The 17,945-nt window shown below is 39.2% G+C and overlaps 1 protein-coding gene across 11 annotated transcripts in view; it reads right to left on the reverse strand.

The window, feature by feature from the left end:
* Window positions 1–17,945, reverse strand: part of FAM184A (family with sequence similarity 184 member A) — a 133,384-nt gene that overhangs the window by 60,962 nt on the left and 54,477 nt on the right. For all 11 annotated transcript variants that reach the window (XR_011497702.1, XR_011497701.1, XM_070496387.1 and 8 more), the window contains exons 2-6: window positions 12,756–13,610; window positions 11,655–11,790; window positions 9,831–10,012; window positions 7,363–7,560; window positions 3,829–3,951 (exon numbers count right to left, since the gene is read on the reverse strand). Coding sequence is in view for 9 of the 11 variants with exons in the window: in XM_070496387.1 (XP_070352488.1) it covers window positions 3,829–3,951; window positions 7,363–7,560; window positions 9,831–10,012; window positions 11,655–11,790; window positions 12,756–13,610 (1,494 nt within the window). In the remaining 2 variants the exon portion in view is untranslated. The remainder of the gene's footprint in view (window positions 1–3,828; window positions 3,952–7,362; window positions 7,561–9,830; window positions 10,013–11,654; window positions 11,791–12,755; window positions 13,611–17,945) is intronic.

The raw sequence follows: 17,945 nt of genomic DNA on the forward strand, positions 1-17,945 counted from the left end.
TTTAGAAACTCAATCACTGTGCACCCACTACAAGAGCCAGAGAAGTGAGTTATTTGCTTGTTGTAGCAGGCAGAATTCTAAGATAACCCCTGTTTGACTCTTGCTTTCCCTGGAACCCATGAATATGACGGGACAGCACTCCAATGATTGTGTTACATTATTTAGCAAAATGGATCTTGCAGATCCTTGAGTAGTTGACTTTAATGTAATCAAAAGGCAGACTATTCTGGGTGGGCTTGACCTAATCAGATAAGTCCTTAACAGAAGTCAGAAAAATTCAAAGCTGCAGAGGTTTGCCTGTGAGCCTTGGACGAGTAAACTGCTATGTTATGAGAGGATGTAGCCACGTAGCAGAGATTGGCCGGGTGGGGCTCTAGGAGTTGAGAGAAGTTTCTGGCCAACAGTTAGCAAAAAAAATGAGGACCTTAGTCACAAGGAAATGAACTCTGACAAGAACTAGTAAGCTTGAAAGAAGATCCTGCAGCACACATAGAATTGTAGAGATGTCGTGATGTCTGGGCTGTCACCTTGATTTCAGCCTTGTGAGATCCTGAGCAGAGGACCCATACTTTGACTCCTGATCCACAAAATTGTGATATAATAAACATGGGTGTTTGTGTGTGTGTGTGAGGAAGATTGGCCCTGAGCTAAGATCTGTGCCAATCCTCCTCTCTTTTATTTTATGTGGGATGCTGCCACAGCATGGCTCGACAAGCAGTGCTAGGTCCGCACCCAGGATCTGAACCAGCAAACCCTGGGCCACTGAAGCAGAACACGCAAATGTAGCCACTACACCACCAGGCCGGTGCCATTATGGGTTGTTTTAAGTCACTCAGTTTTGTGGTAATTTGTTACACAGCAATAGAAAACTAACACTCTTATTTATAGAAAGCTGATTTAGTTTTCAATGATGAGTTTTAATCATTCAACAAATATTTTGTTCACAAATATTTACTGATCTCCTACCATGTGTCAGGCAGTATATAAACTGTGATATAACATTTTATAATAAACAAATCCAAATGATTTTCATTTTAACAAAATACTAAACTATATATATACCTAAAAAGCTTATGTCCAGAAGAAAAGGTACAACTTAAATGTTACAAGAACTTCTAAAAAGACCATAACAGTCAGATATATTGATCATTCAGCCTAGTATTTTATCTTTGAAGGGTAGCCCAAATAACATCTCATAGAATAACAGGGATATTCTCCACCTAAGATTTCAGACTCATGAGCTTCCCTTAATATCCTATTATGATTCTGGCATTCACGAATTTATCATCTAAATCTACAGTTGACATATTTATATTTTTAGGCTATATCACCTCTAAGGGTATCAACATCCATCAACTTAGAAAGATAGTATGTTCTTTAATTTTTTCTAAAACAATCATTTTTAGTCTTTATGAAGTACTCTCTAATTCTTTCCTCCTGTTTTTCCATAGATATATCTACTTTCCAGCCAATAAATGTAAATAAAATAAATTCTCTATTTAAAAGACACAAAGTTTACATTAGATATTTTTAAAAGCAGCTATATGTGGTTGGCAAGAGGCAGACATTAACATAAAGATGTAGGAAACGGAAAGTCAGTGGATGGAAAAAGCCCTATCAGTCATATCAAACTAAAGAAAGCTGGATGTACAATGTCAAACAACACAGACTAAGCCAAAAAGTATGACTCATTATGTAGCTAAACCAGTTTTATATCTGTAAGCACATCACAAAGCCTCCAAATAAAACTGACAGAATATAAGAAGAAATAAGCAACTCACTATCAGAGTATCAGTTTTTAGTAACTGATAGATCAAGAAGACAAAAGTCAAAGAGAATACAGAATATTTGAAGAAAACAGCTTAAAATGTTGATTTCATGGACCAGCATACAGACTACATTGCATTAAACAACTGGATGCACCCAGAACGTTACATTTCTTCCATGTGCTGGGTCACAACACCAGCCTTAACAAGTTTCAAAAACTGTTTTCATGCAAACCTCCACTTCTAACCATGATGCAGTTAAGACTGAAAAAGCACTCCATTTTCTCACAACTCTTCCAGAGAACAGAAAAGGAAATAAGTCCTGTTTCATTTCATGAGGCTAGTATAACCATGGTTCCAAAACAGTAGAGGATGGTAAGAAAAAAAAGTACAAAGCAATCTTACTCAAAGCTAGGATCAAAAATCCTAAAATTTTATTAAAAATAAAAATATCAGAAAACTGAATCTAGTATTATATAAAAAAGATATATATGTATAACCTATCATGACTAAGTAGGACTTACTCTAGAAATCCAAGGTTGATTTAGTATTAGAAAATTGATTAATATAAGGTACATCAAAAAATTAAAGAAAAAAAAGTATGATCTCAATAGGCATAGAAAAATTAACATCAATTTGTGATTTTTTTAAATTAGGAAACTAGAATTATAAGAGAATTTCCTAAACCTGATAAAGAGCACTGACAAAACGAAACTTTACAGAAGCATCATAATTAACTGAGATATGTTGACATCTTCACTTTAAGAGCAGGAGACAAAACAGGCATGCTTGTTATCTCTGGTGATCCCAGCCAGAAAGCAGGATGGGGAAAAAGATGTCGCAGGCTGAAGGGCAGGCAGGTGTGTACAGAGGGATGAGCCGGGCAGATTCTCAGGGAGCCATTCTAACGCGGCACCAAAACAGTGCCAGGGTGCTAAAACATAACTGAGAATGTATCCAGAAGGAAAATCAATGACATATTTATTAGAATTCTTCTCAGTGAGATTACAGCATATAGGTTGGAGAAATACTTAAACCACCTGGAACTGAAAGTAGAACCCTGGGGGACCTGGATGAGAAACACAGATGGTCACTAAACTGCTTTCTAATGAGAGTGGGACACCATAACTACAAGCACCGTGTTCTGCCAAGAGAGGTATGCAAATGTGAAGCCAGGGGTAGAAGAGAGGCTGAGCTAATACCAATAACAAACTCAATTCTCTCTCATTTCCAAATGTAGTGCTTGGTACCTTCTCTGGATAAATGTTTAATCCTGAGTGCAAATGGTGAGCCGGCCCAGGGGCACTCACGTGTTCTGGTGTGGTTTCTGTGAACCGCAGAGCTACGAGAAAGCAGGACTTAGAGACTGCTGGGGAAGGTGATGCTAGCAGGTGGGAACAGCTGACAAGATGAGAAGTGTCAAGACAAGAACCTGATTTAGGAAGATCACTCTACAAATCACATGAAGGGTGAACTGGAACGGAAAAGAGGACAGTGAGGAGGCTGTGCTAGAACAAAGCTGAACCAGGACAAAAGACAGACAGGGATGGAACAAACAATATTATGGCTTTTAAATTGTCTTTGCTTTTATTTTATTCACAACTCTTTGATTTATAACATTTTTATTATATTCTATTCTTAGTCTTTTCTTTTCCAGGCTAAACAATACTATTTTCATATGGAATTTAAAAATTATTTTAGATGTCACTATCTAGGACTTGTACAGTCTCTCTTTTTTAAATGGAGATGCAGCGGAAGAATACTAAATCAATGTTTTGCAAAAGCACAGAGAACCTCTTTCGTTTCCTTTCCTGTATGGTGATGTTCTCCTTTGTTTTGCTTTTCCCCACAAAAGCACCATGGTCTGATGTTTTTGCTAGTAAATGTTTACCTGGTGAGATATAACAAACGTACTATGAAAAATTCAGCATCAGTGAAAGTTTTTTGATGATTTTTACTCTGAATATGTTACCTTCTCTGAGGCTCACCTACTTATACAAGGTTACCAAAAAGACAGTATCATTAAGATGTAACACAGGTGACAGGCTTAAAGAATTCTTGCCTCTTGATTGGCTGTATTCAGCTTGTCTTCCAGCTCTTCCTTCAGGTTTTCTAGCTCTTGTTGAAGCTGATTTTTATCCTCTTCCAGGCTTAGCTTCTCCTTTTTATATTGCTCCTCCAATTCCTTAGGAAAAGAAATTTTAAAAAATTAACAAAATTGCAAATATTGTATACTTTGAAGCCTCCAAGAAAAAGACTATTCTGTTTTATATTTTGACACTTTGCTCTTCAAATTAGCCTTATCCTTAATTAATAATATCATAATATCAGAGTTAACGACAAATCTTATTAATCCTAGGGGCTGAGATTCTACCATTCTGAATCACTTATGATGTAGTGGATAAATTTCTTTAAGTAGTGAGAATATCTGACTGGTCTAGATCAAGCTGTAGTCAAAAAACAGAAATGTGTGATACAAATGATAAGTTGGTGAGGCAGAAAAAATTCTAACCATTTCTTGAATTCAGAATTCTTTTATATTTACATAAAAAAACAAAATCTGGTAAACTTCTGGAACTCAGTGGTCTAGCACTGGAATGTAGTCAAGAATTAACAAGTACAAAATTAAGGGATCTAAAGAGCAATACCAGTAAAATTGATACTTACTGTACACCTACTATTTGCCAGGTATGCTACTTAATACTTGGGATACAAGGGCAATAAGACATGGTGCCTGCCCTTAATAACCTCAGGGTATCAAGCAATTAAAGAACATGTGATGAAAATTAGACATACATGGGGAGTACAGGAGTTGATGGATGAGGAGCTGGTAAGTTCTAGCTTGGTAGGTAAACCTTCACGGAGAAAGCAATTCCTGGGTACAGTTTGAAGGGGAACACCAGTAAGAATAGATGGTGAAGCTAGAGGGAAATACAACATTCTAGGCAGAAGAAAAAGCATGTGCAAAAAACATGGAGGTACAAAAGAGCATGGCATGTTACAAGTAATTCAATCTTCTATAGTGTAAGGTGAGAAGAGTAATATACAGGGTTCTGTGTTGGGAGTCCCCAAGCCAAACTCCAGGTATGACGATTTTCTGGGATGACTCAAGGACTGAGCATACAGTTGTTCTCACAGTGATGACTTATTACAGCCACATAATCAGCACAATCAGCCAAGGGAAAAGGCGCATGGGGCCAAGTCTATAGGAAACCAGGCACGGGCTCACAAGAGTCCTTTCACACAGGACTCTCCAGCAAGCTCTGACAACACATGTGAAATGCTGTCTACTAGGAAAGCTCATGAGAGACAGTGCGCAGATTTTTTACTGGGGGCTGGTCATGCAGGTATCCCCTGACCAGCATTTACGAAAATTCCAGACTCGAAGAAGGAAAGCAGATGTTTAGCATAAACCATATTGTTTGCATAAACAGTTTAGGCACAGTGAGTCATTTTTATCATGGAATGGTGGGACCCCTCCTGAAATTCAACTTGCCAGGTACCAGCCACGGGCCGACCTCGCACCAGCCCTTTCTAAGGATGGCGGTTTCAGGCCTGCTATGTTACCTCTTTTCTGCATGGATTCTCTGTGTATCCACTTTCAAATGGGGTGAGTGAACTAGAGTTACGAAGGAAAATATAACCCGTTTTGATAACTAAGGAATAAGGAATGGAAAAGTCACCTTTAGCTAAATGTTAATGAATTTGACATTGAGAAAGACTATTCTGGAAAGAGGCTGGTTTTAGCCTGGGCTCAGACATAGCCAGACAAGAAGGAATGATGCAACAAGTGATAAACAAGTAACTCTGAGAGAAGAGGAGGGTGCAGATAAGAGGTTCTGACTATGTTCACATACAGGAAATTCATGTCATCTGTCATATGGCAACCATGTTTCAAAGAAAGATTGTAAGAAATGAAAGTGGCTTAAAGCAGATCTTTACGTGGCTCAGAAACTGAAATTTAGTGGGTCAGGGGATGATTAGGAGGGAAGGAATGAGGCAAAAATTGTATTGATGAAAGATGCCTTGATTCTAGCACTTAGAGCTTTATATAGGGGAATAAAGAGAGGCAGAAGGCAGGACATCTGCAATTTAAATATTCCAATAAGAGAGGGGAAGGCTAAGGTGAAAAAGGGATGTAGAAATGATAAATAACAAAAAATTGTTACAGAAGAAATTACTGAAGCAGCTACTATGAAATACTTTACTATAAGACCTGGAACACTTGGTACACACATCTAGAGTTGGTGTAAGCACATGCCACGTGTAATTAAAGCTGTACAAACTGGTCATGGAATACTGAGCAGGCACAGAAAAAATGACAACCACAATTTTGAGAAATAACATGCCATTAAGTTCTGTCTCTGGGTACGTAAACATACAATAGTAAGTTTAGATAGAAATAACATTCTCACAGCAAATTTTATTTGAATTTTTAATTAAGTAAGTTTAGGTACTGAATATTTTTTCCAACTAGTTGTATCGCAAAAAGAAGGGACACAGAGGCGGAAGATCTCAATTCACATCCTAACTCTTCTATCTACTAGGTTTGTGGCTCTGAGTAAGTCCTTTAGGTTTATTAAACCTATTTCACCATCTATAGAATAAAAATGACCTTAATCACCAAGTCTTAGGTAACAAGGAATTTATAAGAAAGTTCTTAGTAAGCTGTAGAGTGCTATTATATAATAAACAAAGAACAACCATCATTAATACATGCCTACAGGATGTGGTGGTTAAACACCTTGAGGTGTGATAATCTGAGACCTGAGTTCAAGGCCTGACTGATTCTTACTAGTTGCATGTGCGTGCACAAGTGTTTAACTTCTCCTTGTCTCTAGCTCCCGTTAAGTAAAATGGGTCTAACAATCGAACCAATAGCTGTGTTGTCAGGATTAAACGAAAAAATAAATGTAAAACATCACTGCAGTGTCTGATGCACAGTAAGAAATACTAACAGCTAACAATTATTTATCACTATACGCTAGGACATGTCTGGGTTCTCAACACTTCACCTCACCTAACCCTCAAAGGAACTTTACAAGATGGATCCCATCTTCATCGTCAGGAGCGGAGCCTGAGGCATAGCTTTTGGGGTCCTAAGATTCAGCAGCTAGTAAGCAAAGAGCTCAGGGTAGGGCCCAGATCTGTCAGATACTTTGCTTTTTCTACTATGCAGTACTGTCTGTCATGTATTTCTATTAGCAAGCTGATTACCTAGTTGAGGGAGAAAAACAAAACAAATCAAAAATCATTTTCCCTGGGAAGGAAACTGTCCACAGGAGGATGAGTGCTTCCCCTAGCGAGGCCTCCTAAGGAGCACACCCATGTTGTTGTCTCACAGGAGGCCACTTGAGATCAAGGGATTGTTTCCAGTATGGCTTATACAAAGGAGAAACGCCTGGTATCATTTAATAAACTACATCCCATATCAAAAACTTTTATGTATGTTACTCTTTGAACCATGATCTAAGGTGATTACAAGACAACAGTCACGGAAATGAAGCAACTCATTACTCCACAATATAGGTCGTGCTGGATCATTACAGAAACCCCACCAACGTACAATGCGATGCTAAGCTGAATTTTTACTCACCATTTGCAGTTTTTTCTTATCCTTAATTGCATTACTGTGGACAGCCTCAATCGCCATATGGTGCTTCCAAGCTAATTCTTCCAAAGTCTTAGAATGGGCCTCGTTTAATTGAGCCAACTCCCCTTCCAATCGATTTTGCAGGTTTTTTAGCTCCATCTCATAATATTCTTGCTGAGCTTTCTTTGCTTCATTTACTTTCTGAATTAAAACAAATAAAGGTCAATAATGGCACCTGCTTTTTTCATTACTGCTATTAGTATTTTGAATCCGCAGTAAATACATAAACTCGAATGAACTGAGTGCTATAGAATTTAGACTACAGAACATGAGAATACACCATTGGTGTTCTCAGAAAATGACAGGGTGGCAAAGGCAAAGTGCGTAATCTTAAAGCAGGTGATAAAACAGATTATGATTAAGATAGAACCAAGTATGAGTTAGCACATCTGTGAGCTTAAGGGAGAATGGCCTTCTGGACGTCAAAGGGGCACACAAAATGGCCGACCAGTTTACCCCGCAAATGGTATGACTCCATACCATTTTACTGTGTGCCAATTAAATGCTTTTTAAATATACACAGTCTAACGATGAAAACAACTCAAAAGAGAGTGGCAATATAATTTTATAAGTTCTATGAAAGGAGTGCATACAGGAAATGAGCCTAACCTGGAGTGGGTGAGAAAGGATGTGTGGGGGGTGTGTGTGTAAAAGAGGGGGGGAGAGAGATCAGGGAAGGCTTTCCAGAAGAGAAAATATCTGAGCTGCTGCTGATGACACATTCTCTCATTTAATTCTCACAAGCCCATCAGTAAATGAGGGATGAGAACATTTCAAACCTACATCTGATGTCAAAAGCCGCACTCATAACTATTTCCAGCATTTTGAAAGATGAGAGGTAGTTAACCAGACAGCGAAGTTTAGGCAGACAGGAAGTCCATGCAGCTAAGCAGTGTGGATAGAACACAAGATACAAGGCTGGGAGTGGTGAGGGGCGAGGCTCAGAAGTAGGCAGGAGTCAAATGATGAGAAGGGGTTTTTTATGGTAAGGACTCTGGATTTTATCCTGATGAGAATGAGAAATCATTGAAATTTAAGTAAATGAAACATTTTTAAAAACAATCATCTTGGCAGTAGGCCAGAGAGTTGACTGAAGGCAGGGAGAGCAGTTATGAAGTTGTGACTATAATCCAGGCACGAAATGACAGGTGCCTAAACCTAGGATCCAAGAATGGCTATGAAGAAGAGAGGATGGAATACAAATATATGAAGGGAGTAGAAAACCGATAGGACTTTGTAAGAGACAAGGGGGTTAAGGAAACAGAAACCAAGAATGACTCCCAGGCTTCCGATTTACCAAACTAGACAGACTGTAGTGCTATTGGTTGAAAAAAGGAGTAAAGGAAATACAGTGCTTTTGGGGGGAGAAAGTGCTAGTCATGCTGATTAGACACGTTTGTGAGAATGAGGTATCTACTGGGAGTTAGACACAAAGGACTCAAGTACAGGGAAAAGATTTGGCCTAGACCGGCAGATTTGGGAGCTATCACTGAATAAGTGACAGGTGATGTTACTGGAACGGATGAGCGTGTGGAACGAGATGAAAATGCTGGGGAACATCAATGGTGACGGAACAGACGGAGGAGAGAAGCTCACAAACAAGACTGCAAGGCCAGGGAGACAGGAGGAAAACACGAGAGAACTGAAATACCAAAAGAGAGATGTTGTAAATCAGAGAGGAGTAAGTACCACAGGGAGACAAGATCCACCAAGTTCAGCAACCAGGATGCCACTGGAGGCTGAGGCAAACACTGATCCCGTGGAGTGGTGGTAAGAGAACCCAGACCGCACCTGGGTAAGGAGTGAATGGGAGGTGAGCAAGGGGCAAGGAGAACAGACATTTTTCAACAAGTTTGGTTGTTGAGGGAAGGAGAGAGAGTGTCCAAAACTCCCACTTAGTATTGCAGATATCTGAAAAATTGGAATAAATATTCAGCAATTATTCTACAAATGATATGTCTTATTTGTTTAATCTAGAAATTCAGTATGTTGGTGTATGAATTTTCAGAGCTTGATGCTTGTCATCTTCTTCAGCTTTATAGAAATGTCCTAGGTGTATATGCAATAATACATTTATCAACAGAAAAACAAATATGAGTAACTAGAAATGTGCATTCCACTGAAATAAGAGTTTATTCAGTTTCTGGCTTGAGATAGGTTGAAATGTCTTAAATTTTTACGTCATAAATTGCTATTGAAAATATTTTGAACATATACACAATATGAGATAGTCTGGCTTTATACCTTTTTTCCTCAAAATAAAAACAAAAAATTACTAGACTTAAGAAATAGACTATTACTGTGCAACAGGAATAAACACTCTAAAGAAAATCTGAAAAAGAGGAAAACTGAACTTGTGTTCCTTTCCTTTCTTGGTCGGGGCAGAGAAGGGGTCCTCCACTGCTTTTTACCTTCTCCAGTTCCAGAATCTGCTGCTTCTGCTCTTCATCCAGACTCTGAGTTTTGCTTTGCAAAAAAGCTCTTTCTTCTTCAAGCTGAGATAATCTCTCATTGGCCCTTGATTTTTCTGATTCTAGATCTTTAATTGTAACCTCCTGGGTCATTTGAGTTGCTTGAAGCATTCCAATATGACCTACTCCCCAAAAAGAAAACCCCTTCAATTTAAAATTTGTTGCATTGTGGTCTAAAACAGTTTATATTTTATGACACAATTGTACTTAATACCTCAGTAAAATAAATGGTCCGCATGTACAAATAGTTCTTTGGTTTCCCCACTGTATGAAACAGAAACATTCACCATGGAAATACTTCTTACCCAAGTAGAATAATTTAAATCAGAAGGAAGTCTATTTTCACCTTAATGATGTTGCTCCCTGAACCCAGGACCGTTACACTTTTTTTTTTAAAGATGCCAAGCTATACAGGTTGAAGTGGAAGCAACTCCTCAGGGTGTGGATAAAAGTCTTGGGCGTAAAACAAAGCAAGAGAGAACACACTGACTAATACTACGGTGCGAAAGTCAGTAATTTTTTCATTTCTAATCTCTCCTTTTTCAAATTCTCACATAAAGAGGAAGAATTCTGCATGCAGGGAGTAAAGATGGCAGGGAGCTGTTTGGTCAAAACTGAATTTATTTTAGACAAGAGATCTGATAAAGAACAAAGGGGGGGTAAGAGACAGATGACGGCAGGTTATGAAATAAGAAAATAAATGACAACAGCAAAAAGGGGGAGGGAGGATGAGAAGAGACAGAGAGATGAAAAGTGAATGTGAGAAAAAGGTCTCAGAAAGCATGCGTTAGGGCAGCGGCTCTCAGAGCCCCCTGACCAGCGGCACCAGCAGCGCCTGGGAACTCTAGTTGGTCATGAAGCTGCCCTAGACCTACTGAAGCCGAAGCTCTGGGGCTGGGCCAGCATCCATGGCTGCACAAGCCCTCCAGGTGATTCTCATACACGCTAAAGTAAAAAAACTACTGTTTTAGGGGACAGGTAATCTGGGATTCACTGGTGAGCCAAACAAATCAGATGACACCCTCAAAGAACTAGCTCAAATGGCTACACCTGGCACACTAAGCACTCAGGCAAAATGTAGAACTGACACGGGTCACCCACTTCCTCTACTGCGGGCTATGAAAGGAGCAGGTCAGCCATGTCAGAAGGAGTAACCCAGTTTTTTTTTTTTTTTAAAGATTTTATTTTTTTCCTTTTTCTCCCCAAAGCCCCCCGGTACATAGTTGTATATTCTTCGTTGTGGGTCCTTCTAGTGGTGGCATGTGGGACGCTGCCTCAGCGTGGTTTGATGAGCAGTGCCATGTCCACGCCCAGGATTCGAACCAATGAAACACTGGGCCGCCTGAAGTGGAGTGTGCGAACTTAACCGCTCGGCCACGGCAATGGGGCCAGCCCCAGTAACTCAGTTTTTAATGCAAAATGGTCTTTATCAACAAGCCAAAAGAAATGAGGTGCTATAATTTACATATAGTTCCACTAATTTACATGGCTTTAAAGAACGAAGTCTAGAAAGAGTGCCTCGTCTTTCTTTTAGTGAATGATTTATTGGTGCTATAATATCTGCTAACTCAATTTTTCTATAAAACTATGTTCCTAAAAATAAGTTATCATTTGCTTATCTTATGATTAATCGACACTGGCGTTCTTTGCCATTAGAGTCTAAATAATTTTAAAGCATGGGACGAAAAGAGAAGTTTTGTTTTGAATTAACGTTCAGTGTTGGTGTTAACTGAGGAATACACCCAGAACTGGAGCCAGACATACTCGCTTTGAGGACGAGGTCTGAAGCCTGCTGCTGTAAACGCTCCCTGGCTGCTGCCAGCTCACTCTCCACTTCCTTGTGCTTGCTTAACAAGGCCATCTCTCCCTCTTTGGTATCATCAAGCTGTTTTTGAAGAACCTAAGAAAGATCAAATAGCCATTATTAATATGCAAGAATGACGCTAAGCTAAATAATTCCTTTAAACTATGAGCACAAACTTTCTCTGATTCAAAAGTTACTTAACAATATACCTAGTTTCAAATCAGTTTTGCTGACACTTATAACATGTTATCTTCATAAATCACATGACCCAATCACGAAAGGCTACCTCTAACCCACTCAAATCCTGCAGAGATATTAAAAACACAGCTATGAAATTTTCTATGCCAATAAAACAAAACTTGTAGGCACTCTTTTTCAAACTTGTGCCATACCCCTATTTAATTCGCAGGTTTATAAAGCAATCAAATTTTTTTTTTTTTGAGGAAGATTAGCCCTGAGCTAACATCTGCTGCCAATCCTCCTCTTTTTGCTGAGGAAGACTGGCCCTGAGCTAACATCCGTGCCCATCTTCCTCTATTTTATATGTGCGACGCCTGCCACTGCATGGCCTAACAAGCGAGGCATAGGTCTGCACTCGGGATCCAAACCAGTGAACCCTGGGCTGCCAAAGAGGAATTTGGGAACTTAACCACTGTGCCACCCAGCTGGCCCCTGAAAGCAATTAATTTTTTGTTCATTGTCTGGATGTCAACTGATGCACAGCCCATTACTAATGATGGGAAAGGAAAAAACATAATTATACCCAAAACCCAATATTTTAACCCTCCCAAACCACTTAGGAAAATATTAACATGTTCTTTAAATAAAATCCGTTCATAAATAATCAGCAAGATTTTAAGTTATCTTTTTGGGCCTTTAATGTCTGAAATTCTAGTAGGAAATAATAACTACAGAGTAGTAAAAATTACCCCTTCACTGATTTTCTCACAAAGTAGGAAAAAGCACAATGGGGAAAAAAACTTAAAGTGATCTAATTGAAAATAAAAAGATAAAACTGGAAAAAAAATATCCATGTGTTGAAGGCAGCATTCTTTACTGACCTGAACACTGTTCTCTGCTGCAACAAGTGCTATCTGAAGCTTCTGGCATTTGTCACGAAGACTTCCAGCTTCATCCTGTACCATCTGTAACTCTGTCTTTAGTTTTCCTATGGTTTTTCGTAAAATTGCTTCTTGGCCCTGAAATTCTTTTCTAAGATCAGCTTCCTTCTCTTTGCTAGCCTGCAGGCTTTCCGCTGTAAAAAGCTGTGACCTTTTCAAAGTATCCAGCTCATGCTCATAAAAGCACTGAGCCTTATTCAACTTGCCTTCATAATCCTCAATGAGCTTCTTCCGCTCCAGTCTCAGCTCTTCCAGTGTTTTGTTTAAGGTCTCCACCTCCCTTCTGCGCAGCTCCTCCACCTTCTCCTGCCCTTTGTTGACCGAGGCACCGTGATCCTGCTGTGATTTCAGCAGCTCTTGGATCTCCCGTCTGTGAGCAGTTCGCAAATCTTCCAATGCCAACCTTTTGTCTTTTTCAAACTGTACTTGGAGTTGTCCAAAACTCCGTAATCTTTCCTCAAATTTCCTTCTAATCTCTTCAACCTCTCTAGACATGGTTACTATGCGTTGGACATGCTGGGCTTCTGCACAAAGCTGCATGTCCTCTACTCTGTGCTTATACGCTTCAAATTCTGTCAAAGCCTGCTGCTTCATTTTGATGTGATCTTCTAAGGATGCTTCTAAAACCTGAATCTTTCTCTTGAGGTCTAACTCCTCTGTTACTCTGCTTTTATATTGCAATATTTTTTCTCTTGTTTCTGCAAGAATTTGTTGGATTTCTTCTTCATGAGCATCTTTGAGGGCTTGAATTGCAGATTCATGCTCATCATTTTTAGTGTTCAAAGCATATATTACCTGCATGGTTTTAAAGAAGGGAGAAGAATTCAATAAACCATATTCTTTTCTAACTTGAAGTTAATTCTTTCATTTGGATTGATTATTTTTCTATGCACATAATACTGCCTATGGTAAACATTAAGTATTGAAACTTCGTGCATTGTTTTTGTATTCATAGACTGATTTAGTTAGTAAATTTTTACCTTAATCTCAAAATTTGCATTTGAAGATTTTTTAATTAAGATTTTAAATGTTTAACTACAAATGAAACAGTGAGGAGGAGACAAAGGAGGCCACCTGGCCTACGAGAGAAAGAAGTCTTCCGTATGGCCCGGTCCAACTTACTGGGGGCAGTGGTGGGGCTCAGGAGGAAAGCTTCATAGTAAGTCTGCCCTACACTGGTGTCCTAGAGGTAAGAGAGGCTTTGCATGAGTGGAAGCTCTAGGCCCTAAGTCTTCTCAAAGCCCTCTTTCAACTGTTTAATGCCCAGTATATTTTAAATTTAGGAATTTCCTTTTCTAATTCCCCTATGGTCTGTTTATAAGGCTGATCCTCTTCTCTCCTAAGTTCCTAATGGTCTTCTTACAGAATCCACTTAGTACTTTCTGCTCACACATCAAATGTTGTAGTTTTATTCATTGCCTAATTTGCCCTCTGCCTCTAAGCAAGCTAGATTCCTAGAGCCAGACTGTTCTGGGTACAGGTCTTTATTTTCATTTTAGTCCTTGAGTTTTAATGATTCCATGGAGATTTCCCCAACCTTAATTCCACATGACAACTATGCCTTTTATAGTAACGCTCCCACTCTTGTATGTTCCTTGACGCCCTCCATCACACCACAGTGGTCAGACAGTGCAATATTCATGACTGATACTTAAGGATTAGAGATGTGCCTGTTTTCTTCTGAAGTAAAAAGAAGTGACCACTATACAATTCCACAATCCAGAAGCTAAAAAATCAGTGTCCCACAGCTTTGCTCATTTTAATATGATCTTACTCTGGCTTTAGAAATAAATTCCTGCACCAAACATCAGAAACTGCAATTAAGATGCAAAAGTTGCCATTTTTATAGAGCACTTATTCACGTAGCCTGAGGCAACTGAGACAGACCACCAGGCTCTCCACATATCCTGGTAACTCCAGATCCTACAGCTAATTCTAGGCTGTCACCGCCAGGCCTGCAGCTGCACTTGCAGAGGGAAGAATATACATTGGAGGCCTAGGACCCTACAGGGGCTCCACTCTCTCCACTCTGGAAGGCTTGTCTTCCAGATCCAGTCCCCTGTCCATGTACACACTTGTGCGCTGTAACTATCTGCGAGATGTAATCATACCAAAGATAAAAAGGCTGAGACATGTCAGGACTCCAACTGTGTTGAAGAGCTATCCCTTCTCCTGCAAGGTCCAAAGGAAAATATGTGCACAGAAGGGAAAGAAATGCTTATTCACAGTTTCTCTCTCTTTTTTTAAATAACCCTAATTCCTAATCTCAAGTTATGTCCCTCCTGAGCCACAGAGATTTCCCAGGGAGGATTCCTTTCATTTGCACATTTAAGCTCGAAGGTAGCCTATAACCCAAGAAACTTGGGTGGCTTCCTGTTCCCTTTTCCCAGGATTGTACCTGCCTACCACGTCGAGGGCCAGAGAAGACGGGAAGGGCACTAAGGAAAAAGATGACAAGCAGCCGGAGAGAAGTCCATTTGCCAGAATGCCTAGAGCAGAGCTGGTCCAGGCCACAGGTCTCAGACCTCCCCAGGGCAGGTCTGTGTGCATCCCTTTTTATCTTACTAAGCATGGGAGGAAAACAGATACTCCAAAGAGAAGGAATCTCCAAAGAAAAACAAGTCACACTATTAGTACCTTGCTCAGGAAATGATCTTGAAAAGGACCCATCCACAGCGGGATTCCATATAATTGGGGATGAAATGAGGGTGGGGGTGGGGGGTGGAGGTGCAGGGCGGAGAAAGCACATGTAAACTTCCCCTTGACAATTTGTTGAAATACGCTTCTCTTTTTTCTAATATTTAATTTCCCTCCAGTCTTTGCAGAGACAGCTCTAGTCCTGCCTACTTTAATAAGTCTTCCAAGACCACCCAAATTCATGGGAGTCTATCTTTTCTCTATACCCAGTACCTCAATTTCCTTAACACCACTCATTCCTGAAACTCAGTAAGCATTAGACTGATTAAATTTGGCAGGTCTTGACAAGAAGGTTGTAAGGCTGTGTGAGAATGTTAGAGAGCCTAGAAAAATAACTGAAGATATAAAAGCAGAGTAGCACACCAAAAGGTGAATAAAAAGGTGAAATTTAAGGGGACATAGGAAGGAATTAACACATTAAGTTAGAAAGAATGGAATTTAAGAAAAGTAAACAAAACATCTGACAAATAACAGGGAAATATTTTGGTGAGGAGCAGTACTTCATTTTATAATTCTAATCCAGAGGTCAGCTAACTACAGCCTGCAGGCCAAATACGGCCGCTGCTTGTCTTTGTAAATAAAGTTTTCTTGGAGCACAGCTATGCCCATTCGTTTATGTATTATCTATGGCTGCTTTCCGACGACCGCAGCAGCGTTGAGTAGTTGTTTTAAAGACCTTATTACCGACTCCCGTTCTAATCTAAAGACAAGCCAACTTAGCCAAAATTGGCAGCCGGAAATTAAAAATATCTGAATCTGAGCTAGTTTTGTTTACTCTCTACTAAATAGTTCAGGGTTCTTACCACAAAACTCACACACTGAGAAAACCAATTATGTGATTCTGAAAGTATATTATATCAAAAAAATACAATATCATACTGACCATATATTATTTTCCCGGAAAGCAATGTTAAATTTCTAAAAATTTAAACAGGAACAACGAAAGAATGCTAAGTGTAATAACAAATTAATAGTGCTCTTGTAAATTACCATTTGAAATACATCACTATTTAACTATATTTTTAAATGAGAATGCTATATATGAATTTTCAAGTTAACTAGACGTAGTATTCTCTAACTGTTCACTTTTCCACATAATTACAAAGGTAATCATTTATTAGTATCTTTCTCTGATTACTATTTCTCAAGGTAATATAAATGTTCTATGTTCTATGAACACATAAAAGATACGATTTGAAGTAGCAGAATGGAACCAAACTGGAATTTTGACCTTAGGTAAAATAACTTCTCCATGCCTCAGGTTTCTCAATATTAAATAAAGATCATATTTATTCTACCCTAGTGACCTCATTGTTATAAGATCAACCCATCATTAACATTTTAAAAAGTGATTTTATATAAGGGCTGGCCCAGTGGCATAGTGGTTAAGTTTGTGCTCTCTGCTCCGGCAGCCTGGGGTTCCGCGAGTTCAGAATCCCAGGTGTGGACCTAGCACGGCTCGTCAAACCATGCTATGGCGGCATCCCACATAATAGAGGAAGATTGGCACAGATCTTAGCTCAGCGACAATCTTCCTCAAGTAAAAAGAGAAAGATTGGAGCAGATGTTAGCCCAGTGACAATCTTCCTCAAGCAAAAAGAGGAAGATTGGCAACAGATGTTAGCTCAGGGCCAATCTTCCTCACAAAAAACAAGATGTTATATAAAGATTTTTTAAAAAATATAAAGCACTAAGAGGTAAGGCTTCCTTATTAGTTGTATCATTTATTTATGGAGAGAATGAGACTAATTTTAAAAGAAACTTCAGTAAGTGATCATAAGCATCCATAAAACTGGTTATTATCTTCCACATAGGAAAAGGAAACTCTCTAATGTCTCTTTCCATAAACTATTGTAAAAGACATCGAGCCATCTGCAGTTTTTCTGGAACTTTGAACATTCATGGAATGGGATAGTACAATCATTTCAGCAATTTTACACAATTTCACAGTTCCATTTCATGCCAATAATGCATAATTTAACTATATATTCCATGATGAATAAGCAATAATAATTTTTATTTTTTCTGTGAAGATTTTCAGATAATCTTACAGATAAAATGAGAACAACTCTAGATTCTGGTTTTAAAAATGCTACTTAGGTAAAAACAAATAGTTTCTTTTTTATTTTCCTAAGATTGGCACCTGAGCTGACAACTCTTGCCAATCTTCTTTTTTTTTTCCTGCTTTTTCTCTCCAAATTCCCCCAGTACATGGTTGTGTACTTTAGTTGTGGGTCCTTCTAGTTGTGGCATGTGGGACGCTGCCTCAGCACGGCCTGATGAGTGGTGCCATGTCCGCACACAGGATCTGAACCAGCGAAACCCTGGGCTGCCGAAACGGAGCACGCGAACTTAACCACTCGGCCTTGGGGTCGACCCCCAAATAGTTTCTGAAATAGTTCTCATTGCTGGCTGTTATGGACTGAACTGTCT

The sequence above is a fragment of the Equus asinus genome, chromosome 24 (genome assembly GCF_041296235.1).
Source record: "Equus asinus isolate D_3611 breed Donkey chromosome 24, EquAss-T2T_v2, whole genome shotgun sequence".
NCBI classification, from domain to species: Eukaryota; Metazoa; Chordata; class Mammalia; order Perissodactyla; family Equidae; genus Equus; species Equus asinus.